Below are 17,337 nucleotides of genomic sequence, written 5' to 3' on the forward strand. Positions count from 1 at the left end.
ACCTTCAAAACAATATGGAAATAATCCAAGGTGAAAAAAATGGCCATAGCATTCTTTACAGAGATTTTGTATGTAAGCCCTGTAGATAGTTTGTAATCTATAATAGAATTTCGCATTGTTTTGCTTAATACAACTAAATTATTCAACAAATTTTTGGAGAGATTATATATACAAATTTGAAGTTTCGTAAAGCCAAATCGGAGTTACATGCGTAAAATGGACAAAATAATCTGATAGGTGCTTTTGGGAATCATACCAAAAGAGATGTTAACAAATGGAATATCCAACTTTCAAGAGCTTTTAATATTTTAATTATTATACAGGAACAGATATAAATCCTGCGCTTAGTGAAAATTTAAATATTTAGAACTGGAAAAGCAAACTACGTTTTTAAAAAAATTGCGGGAATTCAATTAACTTATTATTATATTTTTTTAAGCCTTTCTTCGACCGGTTCCCGAGTTAGTCAATCTCTGGCACGGGCAATCGGGTTTTTCCTCCTGGAAACTCGGGTTTTTCATCCCATAAACTCAATAAAATCGACTGTAGTACCCACATTATTTCAGACAGTAACATATCCTATTAGGGTTAGGTACCAAGAGATGGCAGCACTTGTTTGCCAGCCTCTTCATCGGTGGCTGCTATAATAGTGATAGACATGGGACAGCTATCTCTGATTGGCTACCAGTGGAGATTGAACTGCCCACTCAGTCTCCAAAAAAGCTAGATAGGGGTATAAAGACTTCGCCTACTCCCTATAAGGGAATAAAAAAGGCGTTAGCTGATTATTATTTTTTAGATACAATCCAATCCACTTAAAAATTGTTAGAGAACAACAACAACTCCTCCATTTGTTAAGCAATGAATTTGCAAATAACAATTTTTACCGATATGGCATTGAATACGTGATAAATACAACAAAACCCAAATAAGAAAGGTATATCTAACCGACCTTACGGCTGCCTTATTAGCAGTTTACTCCAGTATTACTGAGAGAAAATTTACGAATAATGAACTTACTTCCACTTATGATTTTTGGCAGCAAGTCAATGTTTGAAAGGTAAATACCCTTTCAAGGCACCAATATTGGGTGGAAAAATAAAATACAGCCCATAAATAAAATTTTGATGTCAACAGCAGTATTCAAATGTAGGTATATCTTTTACAGTTACTGAAGCCACATCACAACGAATTAATTTTATAAACGGAGGTTCACTTTAGTCAAAAATTCACTTTAGTCTTGGTGTTAAATTTTACTAATTATATCAAATTTCCTTAAAATTTATCAAACAGTTTAAGAAAAATGAAAGTTGCAATGGACAAAATGGCCACAAAAAATTCCATTACCATTAGTTTTGCTATCAAAGAATGCCTTAAGGATAGTTAGCTGATTGAAACTGAGACTCTACAATCAGTTTGACATAAGGGAATCTAATTTTCGAGTACTACATATTAGATTTCCTGAAGGTCTCATTTCTAGTGAGCACAGGAGTGGTAAACCTGAGGTACCTGATGTTGTACCAAGCCTTACTTCACATAATACCATATGCATCTCTTAAATTATCTAAAGACTAGTCCCTCCTCTTCTTTCTCCCTTCTTTACTTTTCTTGTTCCTTCCCCCAATGTTACACATACCAGCCACTAAATTAGAAACGTATTTAATACTGAGTATCCTTTGGCCCAAATTACAGCACATATACTGTTTGGCAGAGTTTCACAAGGTATTGGATTGCATCTACGTCTACAAGATACCAGGTGTTTACTACACTGTCCTTTAACTGGCTCATATTTGATGGAATTTGATGAAAAATCACATTTGAGGGCTTTATTCCCGGATTTGTTTTTTTAACATGTCCCATACATTCTCAATGGGGCTGAGATCCAGGCTTTCTGGTAACCAGGGAAGATGGTGGGACCATTGAACTTGCTGGACTATTCTTGAGTGAGTTACAGTAGCATTGCCGTACATGAAACAACCATCACCTGCTGGATAAACGGTCAACATTTCAGGACGGACTTAATTAGCGACAATATACAGATATTCCTTGGAGGAGACACTCTAACTTCCAGTAATATTAAAGGACCCCTTTCCATATCAACAGAACATGTCCCACACCATGACACCACCTCCAGAATCTTGAGTTGTGTTTACAAGGCAAGCTGGGTTCATTGCTTCATGGGGCTCCCACCAAACTCTGTCTACTGTAGGTACATAAGAAGGTATGTCGTGACTTGTCAGGCCACACGACTTTTTTTCTGGTCTTCCAGTGTCCACTCATGGTGTTCTTGGCACACTGTAAACGAACCTTCCGGTTCTTTGCAAAAACAATTGGTTTCCGTATAGGCATACGACTGCCAATACCAATCCTCTTCAATTCGCTGAGCACAATTCAGTTGTCGGCTTAGAGATATTAGTCGGGAATGGCCTTCATTAAATGCTTTGGGCAATTGCGGTATGCAGGAAATTCTATTTATCCGTACAAGCCTTCTTAGACGATGGCGATCTCGTTCCTGATAGACTGGCTCAGGACCACAGTTATGCCTCTGACAAGCAATATCAGCTATTTTACCAATGATTAAACACCAGGACAGTGCTGTTGCTTAGCCGCCCCTCTCAATACACACCAAAAATACTACAAAAAGTCAAAACAACGTATAGGGAAATAAATTAAAGCACTGTTTATTTTTGAAGTAAAACTTTAATTCAACATTCTAAAATGATATTTTTCTTGCTTTTCCGTTAGCAAAATCGTCGATGACATTGGCGAAGTCTATTTCATAATAATGTAGGTAATTCTTAATCAATTTTATTTAGAAAAACTTCTCTCACAACTAGCAACACTTACAACAATTGTGAGGAAAATTCGCAGTAGTGTTACAATCTTTGGAAATGAGTCTCGAGACAGTATTTTAGAATTAACAGCAAAAGTTCAAGAAGGTTCAACGTGCCTCCCCCTCCGCCCCTTCCTAGCTACGCCTCTGCACCAGGGATATTTCACCTTTTGAGAAACCACTCAGTTCTGCTGTTTTCAAAATCGGGGCTAAGACGGGCACCCACAATAAGCCCTTTATAGAACTCCGAAAGATTGTTTTACAGATTGTGATCAACACTGTTGCCGATTACTGAGCAGCAGCATTCTTAAATAATTGTCTAGCACACGTGGTGACGCACTTGACCAAGTATCATGCAAAACGCTGCATAAGTGATGTTTATATATATCTGCATACAGGTTTTAATTCAGGGATTGGAATGCATATTAGTATTCTAGAACTAGGTCTTTCCTCTCTTACTGAATTCACGACTTCAGAGCAGTGAAAGTCTGCCTTATCTGTTAGGTATTTATCTTGCCGAATTGGAACGCCCTTGCACGAAACCGGGTGAGCAAGAAAGAATTAGACTAAAACTTCCTCAAATGATGGATAATAAGTATAAAGGAGGCTGTAAGCTCAATAAAAAAAATATAAAAGCATAAATGTGACTCTCTATCTCTCTCAACCATATGACAGACCAGACTTAAATCCTTGGGGAGATTTGCTCTTGATGAGAAACACTAAGCATACTAAGAACACTAAATATAATAGAACTAAAAACAGAAAATTATATGCGTACACCTAAAACTGTAGGTGATTATTAGAACAAACAAGACTAGAAGAATTACTATTCCATCATACTCAATTTCTACGGTAGCTTGTCATGTGGTACCCGATCAAATGTTTTGGCAAAATCCAGATATATCACTGTATAAGCATCTCCTCTGTCCAATACAGGAGTCACCCTATTATAAAATGTTACTAAATTACTAAAGCAAGACCTCTCCCTAACAAACACATGCTACGCCTCGAAAATTTCCATTCTCATAAAGGTTTGTATTCTGTCTCTAATGTCCTATAGTTGGACACCATTAACTTGGAACGTTATGCAGTAGCACTATTTTTCCTTCTTTCCACTCTTCTGAAACTTGCTTTTAACACATTTTTTGTGAAACAACTAAGCCAAGGGCATTATTAAGGCTTTAGCATATTCCGGTAATATATGTGGTGATATTCCTCCACTTCCGCAGCCTTATTAACATCAACGTTTTTTTTTGTTGTTTTTTTTTTAATTCTCAACACATTCAATTCTTAAACTATCGATCTTCTGTATTCCTTCCTATTGTTATTCAACTTCATACCTGACTGCCCTACATGAAATACACTAACAAACTACTCATTGAACACTACATCTGCTGAAGATATTGTGGAAATGTTCAAAATGAATATGGAGGGCTGACTTTAGTTGCTGGGGATGGTACTAAAGTCAGTTTTTCCATATTCACTCGTTTTTCTACAAGGAACATAACTGAAGACCCTAGGATTTTACTTTACAGCCTTAGCCAATCTCCTTTCATATGCCAATTTCTCCTTCCTCACTGCACTGGTTACCTGCCTAGCCTGTACCTCATACACCTCATGCTCCCGAGTGGTATACCCTGTTCTTTATATCTCGTCCATAACATCATCCTCTTTCTCAGAAGAGCTTGCACAATTCCATGATTCATCCATTTCACTCATACTTTATGTATCCTCCTAATATTAGGAACGCAATCTGAGATTGCTATAAGGAACCAATTTTGGACTATGGTCCAGGCACTGTTAATTTCTCTACCTTTTAAATGATCTTAACCTCCTGCTGTTTAATTCCACACATTTCTTTCGTTCTGTGAAGCTTGCACCTGCCTAGCCACTCCCCCTACATCAAAACCATATGACTGATCACTCTCACTATTGGTGGCATCGTAGTAACATCTAGTATCACTGTATCAGACGATATTATTAAATTCAACACTTGTATCCCACGTGTTGCTTCAATTACAAGCTGCATAAGACAGTCGTTCTTAAGTAGCTCAAGAAATTGAATCGCCTTACTCACACGTTATTTCCTGCTTCCAGCCAATATTTCCGTAGTTAAAGCCACCTATTATTATTATTATCCTCCTGTCACTGACCACCCTCATCTATGTAAACATTTCAGAATCCTCTCCCTCATTTTCTGGCCTGTAACAACACTTCACTAAATATTCAAAATTCGTGCTTACCTCAACTTTAGACCAAGTGGCATCAAAGCTATTATCACTATTGCCTTTTCAAGTTCGACATGGAAGGGATACAACTCTTCTGAAACCATCAGCAATACCCCACCTCTTCTTTTATCTTTTTGTCTTTACGAAAAATTCTACAGGGTTTCCCAAAATTCACGCAAGAAGTAATTTTGATAGAAAAGACAGGTTTTTAATTAAAAATTGTAATTTCTTATTGATTCATAAAGTATACAGTATAGGGTTATGCATGGAATAGCATATCGGGTAAATGGCCTCCACGGCTTTGCTGGCACATGCGCACTCTTTTGTCGAAATTTTCCATGACCGTTTTGCATAAATGTGGCTGAATTTCGTTGATACAGCGCTCAATTTCCTCCTTCAAGGCGTGGGTGGTCGTGAGCTTGTTGGTATAAACCTTAGACTTCAAAAAATCCCAAAGAAAAAAGTCCAACGGCGTTAAGTCACATGATCTGGGCGGCCAATTCTGATCACCAAAACGGGAAATTACACGACCAGGAAATGACTCATGCAGTAATTGAATTGTTTCTCGGGCTGTATTGCATGTGGCACCGTCTTGTTGAAACCAGATGTCGTCCACATCCATATCTTGCAATTTAGGCACAAAAAACTAGATTATCATGTCGCGATAGCGAGCACCATTAACTGTTATTGCCTTACCAGCCGCATTTTCGAAGAAGAATGGACCGATGATGCCGCCAGCCCAAAATCCGCACCAAACAGTGACACGTTGTGGATGCATTTGTTTCTCAATAATCACTCGTGGATTTTCTGAACCCCAAATGCGACAATTTTGTCGATTAACGAAGCCATCAAGATGAAAATGAATTTCATCATCGCTGAAGATAATTTTGTTCGAAAAATAAGCATCCATTTGTTGTTGTTCCATAATCTATTTAACAAACGCTCTTCTCTGTGTGTGTGTGTGTGGTCATTTTTAATAACCCTGAACTGTCAGCTGTCATGCTGTCTTTTTTTTTTTCTCGTTTGCAACACTTTACCGCACAAATGGCGTTAAATTTAAATCTTGCGTGAATTTTGGGACAACCTGTATAACCATCATATTCATTTCCGCGATCCATTATCTATTAACCACATCTCGCTAACACGAATATATATGCGGACTAACTGTATCAGTGACACTGTTAGGTATTATTACTTATTACCAAAACCCATGGCATCTGTGTATAAATACAATACTTTGCCTCTAGTCACCCTTTCTTTCCCGCAATTTCTCACTCCCTTATTCGAGTTCTTTAATTTTGTTGCTCCCACTGAGGCCTTACTTGCATACTTCTCTTGTCTTCCTTCATCTTTTATCATACACTGATCAAGGTATCTTTAGACACACAAATCTACCGTCTAGTTTTCGCTTCTTTGACCGGCCAAATATTCTCCTCTCCTTATCAACCCAGCTTAACCGTGTCGCTCTCACTCAAATGCAGACCATCATCATCAACAAAAGGTTTCCTTGCCTACTACTTTGCTCTACTTTTCTTACCTTTTTTTTTTCGGTAATTTGAAGAAAAAAAAAATTGTTTTCAGAGGTTTTTATTTTCTGAAATATATATTTTTTAATGTATAGAGTATACTGAATGCCCTTATGTAAAATATCTGTGAAAATAGTTGTTTTATTCCTTCTTTTATTTTTTCAAAAAGTTGGAGCAATGTTCATCCTAGGACGGGGATACTTTGCACTAACTAGTAAAAACGACTAATTTAGATGGAATAATGGGAATGGAGCAAAGTAAGACTATTCACAAAATAAGAATACACAACCTTTATTTATTATAACATAAAACGGCATACAAAATTATTGAAATTGCTTTTTTTAAGACAAATTGGAAATGAAAAATTGAAAAATTTAGAATTCACGTGTAAAAATTAATGCAACATTAATATATAGAAATTCTAAAAATCAGATACATAAACTGTGGCAAAAAAAAAGAAAAAAAAGAAAAGAAATCATTGGAATTAAGAACTTTAGGCTCAGGGATTCCAAATGTTTTCTAATTCTGGGACAGAAAACATGCCTCTATGATTTATCATTTTAGGGGTTTAATAGGACAAACTATATCCTCTAAAGCAGCGTTTTTCAACCTTTATACACCTGCGGACCGGGGAAAATAGAAAATAGGAAAAATATTTCGCGGACCGGCTGACGGCTAAGACAGAAACATAAACCTATGTAGATAGTATTTATTTATTAAATCCAATATTATAAAATTACAAATTTTAGCTAGTGCGATATCTGATGCTGCTTAGAATTTAGAAATTTTGATATACGTGGCTGGAGCGTTGTTTCTGAGATTTTTGGCGGACCGCCAGGTTGAAGAACACTGCTCTAAAGGATAAAATATTTAATCTTTTGGTGTAGGCCATTTCCAGGACTTGACAGATTTCTGCATTGCACTTATTTTTGCTTCTTCCTTATTTATTTCTGAAAATTTCCCCGGAAAATATTCGCCTTCATACATGAATATATGATGAAACAAAACATTTTTTATACCTCTTTTAACTTTGTTGAAGAAGTTGCTATTTCCTCATTATCATCAGATATGAAAGCAAGCTGTTTTTCACAGTAAGGAACTCAAAAACATGTGGAGCAAAGTATCCCCAGAAAATTAAAATTTGGCTATGAAGTAAATTAATGTTCTATAAAGTTAAGAAACGTTAATAAAATAAGAAAAAACTTTGATATTATAAAACTAGAGGAATCAAGGAAAAGAATTATGTATGCCTTACCCTAAAAAAAATGGTAATAAATTGCTGAGGCAAGCAAATTTTTCTAGTTAACCAAATACACAAATTCTGCTGTTTGAGAATTAGAGCTCCTGTAGAAGCTAGCATGAGCAGGGAGAGTATGGTACAGCAGTATTGCCAATACTAATACAAGACTTAAAAAAAAAAAAAATTGCTACATCATTTCAAATAGTAAATATGTTTCCAGAGTCAATTGAAAACTTTTTGCCAATTGGAGCAAAGTAACCCCATCTTACGGTGCCTTTAAGTTTATCCGGTACATTCTTTCAGCCCTCTCTTTCTAGCACATTCTTGCTATCATGTCATTCGTAATCATTGCTCTTGTCCACACCTCACTACTATCATACCTAGGCAAACAGACTCACAATTTTGTCTCTCATGCTCTTCCTCTTTACTGTCTCTAGCAATACTCCCAAATCCCGCACTACCTCATTCACACTTCCTGGCCAATCACAGACAATTCCACAGTACCTCCTCTTCTTTCCACAGCTTCCGTTTCTCTTCCCATCGTTGCTCCTCTCGGACATACTTTTGACACTTGCTCCATTTCCATATCTTTCACTACAAAGTTTCCATAGAGCACTGCAATACTTTGTGCCATTTCCCCTGCAATCATTAATAAAAGTTCTCGCCACTGGCACCTTCCTTCTTACATCGCCAACCACCAATCTCTTTCCTAAAGGTCAGATCTCACTTTGCACAAGCCTCAATTCGTTTCTCAACGATATTGCCAAACGCACTATTTTTTTATGAATGTATTTGAGCATTTATTAAAAACATCAAATGGTTTCACGTTTATAATTAGTGTTTTTGTTCAGTTCAGTTCACTTCTCGACGTGGGTTCTGTACATCACGGAGGGGAGATTAAGAAATTGGCTGTGGTGTAATTCAATTATGTAGAGGAAATAAGACTTCATAAAAGAGGAAGTAGACTGAAAAAGGTTAATATACAATAAGAAATTTTTAATAATGATTATCTCAGCAGTTATTCAAACTCCTTTAATTTGAGAGTTCTCGGCTCAAAGTTATAACATTTAACAAAAAAAAAAAAAAAAAAGCCCTCAATTATAAATTCAAACTGTGTTAATCAGTCCTAGTTTTACATATGCTGCACCTGATTAAATTTCGTCGGTTGTTCGATGTCTACATACCGATTTCTAAGCAACATTGTCAATTTAGCTTACTGTGTTAAGGTCGTTTCATTGAGATTTTAAATATTCGAAAATAAAATGGTCAACCCGAAATCGAGGACGAAGCTTGCTATAATTCGGCCGTACATCACTTTTTAATTTTTGTATATTTTGAAATGCTTAAATATCATGCATAAAAGTTTGTAAAGGTCTTGAATTGATATTATGTAATTTGTTCCTGTGTATTTAGTTTCGTATTTGTAAGCATGAATTTGTATAACAAATGTTCTTTTTTGTGTTTTTCATTAAAAAAAAAAAATCTTGTATTGCATTTGAAAATATATTCAAAGAAAACAATGAGGAAGAACCAAACAACAGATTTGTTTTAAATATATCCGATAGTTTCTCCTCGCTATGTTAAAAAGTTAATTGTGAGTTAATTAGCATACCTCGAGATAATTGCAGTCTCCAGTTGATGTCTAATTGCTTGAAGAAAATGTTACTGACGAAATTTCACACTTCGAATAAATAAAACTCTCCCCCCATTGTATTTCAATTATGACCGTCTTCCAAGTCCGGAAGACGGTCATAATTGTCGGCATACCCACATGTAAAAACAGATATTGCTACAAACACTTATAGTTGAAAAGAATCCTGGACAAAACAAACGAAAAGGCGACAATGAAAATGACATACACTAGTGTTAGCTCTGAAAAGGAAACAAATATGCGACCCAAAGTTATGGGAAAATGTGGAAAACGACGGCGATATCGGAGAGAGAGAGAGAGAGAGAGAGAGAGAGAGAGAGAGAGAGAGAGAGAGAGAAATGCGACAAATGATAAACTTGAGCTATAGCTGTGGCACTAGGTTCAGAAGGGAGCAAAGAAAACAGAAAAAGAAGTGTTCAATAACCAAAAGATTGCTCATCTTTAGTTTATAGCTGTAACAATATTCTTCAGCCTTGAATTACACTCCAGTTAACTGAGAGTGGATAAATACGCGTAGTAATCATTTACTCTTGTTTGTCTAAATTTCGATTAAAAACCTGGACAAGTTTTAGTATGTAAATTATATAAGAGACTATGAAATTATATACGATAGTATTAGCCCACTATCGATAACCTAGCAGCAGTATGGCCAGATTGGATTGTTATACAGTTTTAATCAATATACGTCAATACGCTTAAAACAAGGTTTAAACACACACACACACACACACACACACACACACACACACACACACACACACACACACACACACACACACACACACACACACACACACACACACCCCAACTTTTGAACCAATTCAAGCCATTTCAGGTATCCAATAAGCAGGACGGTGATCTCACACCGAAGGATAAAAATCATGTACCACCTACAGACTTCATAAACATACATGGTACAGTGAAATTCTGTCTCAGTGTGTCGGTTGTGGAGATGTTCTCTATTCGGCTACTAATAAAAGGAAACAGTACTAACACGCTCGCTATGACTAGTGTAGAAATCACTGATTCGTCTCCTTCTGGAACAGAGCTCAACTTAACAGCTGTTCATACAGTAATACCAGCTTGTCTTTAAAGGAGAAAAAAAAGGAAGTTATTCATGAAATTTTAAATTTGAATCAAACAAACTATTGTTAACATAAAATAATTATAAATTCCGAAGATTTATAGATTAGTTGTAAAAAAATTAGAGGCCGCTAAAGCATAAACACCGCACATCATTAAATTCGAAGCAGAATTCTGTTAACATTTTTAAATTATTGTTATTATTAACAATACATATTATGCGTATTGAATTGAATTAAAAATTGTGTAAGAACTACTTCACTACTTGAAAGATGGAGCTTCAAGGGAGAGAGTGAAAAGTGTAGAAGTAGTCATAACCGCTGGAGAAGAGAATAGTGGATATCTCTGTTGCAAATGATCATTCCTTTTACTTTATAGGAATTGTAAACGTAAATTTGCTTAATCAGGAGTTTTTTTTTTTTTTTAATAGAGAAACGGGGTTATTACTTGCATTGAGCGAAAAGAAGTTGAGTTTGGAAAGAAAGAAAAGTTTAAATTGAAAAGAAGTTACATAACAGTCTAAAGAAAACTTGGCCTTCTTTTCACTGAATGAAAAGTAGCTAGGTGCTCTTACGATTCCAAATAGTGCTAGGAACATGATTACTAATAAATAATAAGGAAACTAGTATTTCTGTATCAGCTGCGAGTGAAAAACAATTAGAGTAGACGTCAAGTACAGTAAGATGACAAATGATTAGACAAAATGACAACAGCAATATGTTGTAAATGAGTATTTTAGGAAATTATTCTGTTTGAAGAGTCCATAAAAGGTGGTATAAATACAGGACTGGCTATATCAGTTTATTCCTTGTCTAGCATTCCGTACAAAGGAAATATACACAAGGAGGCAGGGAAGAAATAAACAAAAACGTATTACATAGTTACGCTTGTTCTCGATAGATGGCAGCAAAAGTACATTTACAGATTCAAATTTGCACGAATCACAATATTTATAATAGAATTATATACCATCTTTATATCCATTAAGTAATTATATATTTTAATTAATATATGGCTAACATCTTAACTTTCACACAACGAGCAAATTTGTTAAGCAATTTGCCGGCCTGGTTGGCCGAGTGGTTGGAGCACCCGATCTCCAGCCAAACGTCTGCGGGTTCGAATCCCGGCATGGGCATGGATGTTTGTGATTGTCTGTGAAAATACTAGTAGTGGGGTGGGTGGTAGATGGCGTTAATGTAGTTGCGGTTCGTTGTAGTTGGTGGATTGAGTGGTGGAGACAGCGTTATAGAGTAGGTGCCCTCCCTCAATGAGTCTTTGGACTCCCTGGAGATATCACCTAATAATACTAAATAATAATATTATTATGAACTGTACTTGAAGAAGGCCAAAGTCTGATACGCATGAGATAATATATAAAGATATATACTTAAGGGAGAGAAAAAAGTTAAGCTCCATTCATCTGAACTAGAACTAGAACCGCTGGTTGGTTCAGTAATTGATTTCAGAAACTGAAAAGTTCTGGCAGTAGTTATTCCGTTAGGGTATATGCCGCTATATAAGAGCACTATTTTGCTTTCCCCTAAATTCCAGGAAAAATAAGTAAAATAGCTGTGTTTTTAAGGTTGAGATACATATTTTGCCAGTTTTTGCCATCCCTAAGAATTGCTAAAGTTGCTTTGGTTACAAATGCTCTGTATTCTGGTATGACTTTATCATACTTAAAATTTCAATTAATATACACAGAAGTTATTCTGAAGAGAAAGAGAAAACTTTTGAACATTTACTTATAAGAAATTCTTTCATATACATTATATTAATTTATTAACTGTGAAATATAAGAACTTTAAAAAATATATGAATCACTTTCGTGGTCTCAAGTAAAACTTGAGCTAACGAAAAGAAAAATACAAAAACATTAATAGTTTATCGTTGGAAAATAAGACAAAATATTCACCGAAAGTAATTCACAAAAACAATTTATCGAACGACAATATCCGAAAAGCAGTTAACCAGAATAATTAAAATTAATCGAAAGACAATTCATAGAACAACAGCTAGTGAAAAAGTGACTATCATCTAAACGGTACTAGATCAACATCGGCCTGCAATATATTTCAATGCAGAATACAGATAGCCTTATACATCGAGTTTTATTTTTATGTTATTCTCATTATAGGTGTCCTCCCGCGATGAGTCTTCGGACTCCTTGGAGGTGTCACGAATAATAATAATAATAATAATAATTATTATTATTATTATTATTATTGTTGCTGTTTCGTTTATTTATGCCATCAAGAAGCTGCGAGTCCTTTGCCCGCAGGTTCTTATACTAGTAAGTGGTACTAATGTCTTTAGCTAGAATAAAATGGGTAGTTATAAATAATAATAATAACAGAGTGAAGAAAAGTATAAATTATATAGATTTTGTGATTAGAGGTTATTGGTGCCGCTATTATGATAAGGAGGTAGTCAAGGACCACAGGAATCTTGTTATTATTTTCTTGACAGTTGTTATTTGCAATTTCTGTTAATCAACAGATTTATTTGTCGGATACTATTTTTTGTGAATTACGGAGATGAGTATGAAGTTCAAAGTGCAGAATACACTGTAGACCAGCGTTTCTCAACGTGGGGCGTACGCCCCACAGGGGAGGAATTTTAATATTTTTGGGGCAATTAGAAAATGATGTTGCATTCGTCGCTGATATAGTCAAAAAATCGACTTAGTCGGTGATAAATTATCGATGTTGCAAGCCTGACATTCCGAGAAAAAAAAAAAAGCTGGCAACACTAGTATAGTACGCCCACAGATACGAGACTCTTCGATACTTCTGCACATGTCAATAGAAAGGAATAAGTGTGAGGTAATTGAATGCTGCTGTACTTGTTATTGTTGATCACCTAAAAAAAAAGGCCTGTGATTTAAATGACAGATTTTCTGATTTAAAAGAAATTTATTTTCCATCTTGGACAACTCAGCCAATGCTAGTGGACTTAACTGTTGTGGCCATACAGTATCAAGAACTCTCAGAAATGCAAAATGATGAGTCTATTAGAACTTTATTCAGCATAAAAAGGAACAATGGCGTGGCTTTGTGACGAGACAGAAACGAAGTACCCAAATTCAACTAGTTTTACAAGAAAATTACTGTTGCCCTTCCCGTCGTCATATTTAGTTGAATGTGGCTTTAGTGCTGTAAATGATTTGTTACTGAAAAAAAGAAATCGTTTGGATATTACAAACCATAGAGATTTGAGATTGAAACTGACTAAATTAGTACCTCAAATAAAAACTCTTTGCAGCAGACATCAAGCTCAAGGATCACATTAACTTGGATTTTATTTTCCCGAGTTCAGTTCGATTTATGTTTATAATATACAAAGTGTAATATAAAATTTATATTCATTGAAGAAAGTCAAATTAAAAGCAATTTTACCTATGTTCCTTTTCTATTTGAAGTACCTATTCATATTATGCTTTTTTCAGAACTTAGTTGACTATTATGCTAGGGGGGGGCATCAAAATCGTTGAGGTGGGGCACGATCCAAAAAAAGGTTGAGAAACGCTGCTGTAGACGGTAATGTTTCAACGACTGCTTCTGAAGGTAATTAATGCGTTTTTATTGAGGAAAGTAGTATTCTGGAATGTCCTACATGTTGAGATGTGCTGTATAAAAGATTTTGTTATCGTTGAAATCCGCAACTAAATAATTCTTCAAAAAGTTGTTTTATTTGGAATTGTATTCGAATTTCTAAAAGCAAATAGGAACAGTTTTGCTAAACTCTCTTGAAGTTATTTCTGAACATAAAATTTCAATGTCACGATATTAGCAATAATATCTTTTCCTGATTTTGTTATTACGATTTAAATAATATTGTGATGCGCACTTGAGACCTTGGGACGTTCAGAAAACTACAAATTATATTTTTAAAAGTTAAAAAAATAAATCTCATTTAAGAATATAAAAATTATGGAGAGAAACGTACTAGTAGTAAATGGCAATGTTTTCCTCATAACTGTGAAAATACGGCTCTGTAACTATTTACGGAGTTTTTATAACTTTGGGCTATTTATGTCCAAAGTTAAAATATTGTTTTAACTTTGGAATTATGAAATTAAAAATTATGAAATTTATTCATGTGAAAAGTATACATATTAAAAATCAATAATCTGGGATTAAATGTCTACGGAGTTCAACTGCGATTGCAGTCTGACGTTTTTATTTAAAAACTTTCGAGATGATGCTTATCTTCTGCTCTGGCTTAACGGATTTGTATTATTGTTGTTGTAGAATTATGGCAAAAGCAAACTAAAGCTACGAAAGCCTTGTATTACGACGGGGATCTGGAAAGTTCGGATAAACACACAGAACAAAAATGATATTAAAGCAACTGATATAACCATATCAGTTGCTTTAATATCATTTTTGTTCTGTCTGTTTATCAGACTTTCCAGACTCCCCCCCCCTCATTCGTATATTTTAATTGTAGACATTTTGGTTCTGGCTGGTTTGCCTGATGAAAAATCAAAACTTCAGGAGGATTAAAAACCCTTCCGCCCATTTATGAGACCAAGTAACTCTCCTTCAGTTAAAAAGCCTTAATAAAGCTTCTTCGCGTCCGACACTGGATTTGAATCGGAGTTCCTTCCAGCCGCAGTTGATACCGAACAAGCTACGGAAGTTCTCTACGAATTTTTATTAAAATTCTGTATTTGAAATCCTTACAAAACTTTGTCGAGTAATGTCACGTTTCATTCCCATCTGCAGAAGTAAAAATAGGTTTTGAAATTATATGAAGTAGCCCAGCTCTGGATACGTAAAAATCAATAATCTGAGATTTAGTACGTCTACACAATTCAACTGCGATTGCAGTCTGACCATTTTGTTTAAACAGAATGTTTCGAGTTGATATTCATTTTGTATTGGTTCAATGGAATTAAAGAAAATTTAGTCTTTAGAGACTTTCAAAAATTTGATGAGTCATCTCACTTTCCTAAATTGTACCATTTTTAGTGGCAAAATTAGGCCAAACAACATTATGTTTACAGTATATAAAGCAAAAACCGGCTATAGGTTTAATTTGTTGTGATAATGAATCGTGTCACTATAAAAGAATGCTATTACCACACGCACTAATTTGGGATTATCGCCAATCGTTTCCTTCTTTTTATAATACAGTACTTCTTAATTTTATTAAAATAATAAATTTCCATGAAATATTTCTGGAAATATATATTATATTTCACTAACATTATAAATGATTTTTAATACATATATTTGAAGTTTTTAATTAAAATCCATAACGTATTTGGTACTTTTTATTATTTTAATCATTAAGATTTTAATGTACAAGTTATAATTACTTGGTTTTCTTTTCTTTCTTTTTTTTTAATTGCTTATTGAAAAAAATAATAACTATCACACGAATTAGAGAAATGCATTCCCATAAACCTAAATCATAATTGTTAGAACAGTCGACGTTTCGTATCCACTTTTGCAGTATCATATCGTTATGTTTTGGTCAATATTTAATTTTGTAACTTTATGACAGTGAAAGCGCTTACACCACTGGTTGCGAATTGAATAAAGTCGGTTTGAAAAGCGGTAATTCATAACTTCAGCTTATCTTTAAATGAAAAAATCTCATTCCGTAATGTCTGTTTAGAAAAATGTAATAACAGTTCTCGATTATTATCGGTGTATTCACATTTACGAGTTTACATTTTTGTGTTATGAGGCACTACATATTAATATGAGTGAAGCAACCAAATTTGACACGTTTACATATTTATTTTTCAACATATCCCATATGAAAAAAAAATAATAATAATAACATAAATAAACTCACCTTAGGATCTGCAGTCCACGTAATATTACCGTTGTGCAGTTCATCCAGGGTTGGACGAGGAAAGTGTGCATGTAGCGAGTATACATTCCTGTAGTGATCAAGTCTTGGCAGGGCTTCTCTGGTATAATGGTGTAAACTTCTAGAATTAAAAGTATCATAAACGGTTGACTGAGCGGAATGTTGACTCCCTCCTTGCTCTGACTCACGTAGTTCTTTAGTATCACCGTCCATAAAGCTAGTTTCGTCGTCTGCTACATTGCGCACAGACTCTCGGGTAACACTCTCGTTCTCAAAAATTACTTTAGCAACTTTAAATCGTGATGTTTGCTTAACATCATCTAAGGTATCCATTTCACGAATTCCAGATGTTAATTTAAATTAAAGTAAGGCAACGCTACTCGTTCTTGTAATACGTGTTCAAGACAAAGCAGAAATAAACACACACACACCTCAGCAACCACTGCTTCTTTGATTGCTTATGACACCTCTTACTGGTCATATATACCGCCGTTAGCCTTGATTGGCTAAGCGCGCCCTCTGGATTCTGCCGATGCTCATTGTACAACATGATTGCAAAATTCACGCAACACACACGAGCGCTGCGGTTAAAGTAAAGAAAATATCTTGCGTACGCAAAGACAAATTTTTACCCGTTGTCTGTATGCGATTTCAGCATACAGACAATACACACAGTTTTGTCTTGCGTACAGAGTTTTTTTTTTTTTTTTGTGAATGAAATCACCTTTCGTTTCCCGCTCTTACAATTCAATGGAAATATTTCATTTAAAGTAGTAGTTCAAATGTTTGGTCATCTAGCAGCTTCTAAATTTAGTCGAACATAATTTTTGCTGGCCGCAAAAAAAGCACTACACACATTTCTTGCTTTAGGCGTTTTAAAATGAAATACATTTTTTTGGTAATTTCTATTCAATTTCTTTGTTACAAATAATAATAACAGGCTT

The 17,337-nt window shown here is 35.0% G+C and overlaps 1 protein-coding gene across 1 annotated transcript in view; it reads right to left on the reverse strand.

The window, feature by feature from the left end:
• Nucleotides 1–16,726, reverse strand: part of LOC150098231 (solute carrier family 12 member 2-like) — a 279,194-nt gene extending 262,468 nt beyond the window's left edge. The window contains exon 1 of the mRNA XM_090406283.1: nucleotides 16,372–16,726. Within this exon, the coding sequence (XP_090262409.1) occupies nucleotides 16,372–16,726 (355 nt within the window). The remainder of the gene's footprint in view (nucleotides 1–16,371) is intronic.
• Between the last annotated feature and the right edge of the window lie 611 nt (nucleotides 16,727–17,337).

This window comes from Typopeltis vanoorti, chromosome 16, assembly GCF_054136105.1.
Source record: "Typopeltis vanoorti isolate ZY-2024b chromosome 16, IOZ_Tvanoo_1.0, whole genome shotgun sequence".
Classification (NCBI taxonomy): Eukaryota; Metazoa; Arthropoda; class Arachnida; order Uropygi; family Thelyphonidae; genus Typopeltis; species Typopeltis vanoorti.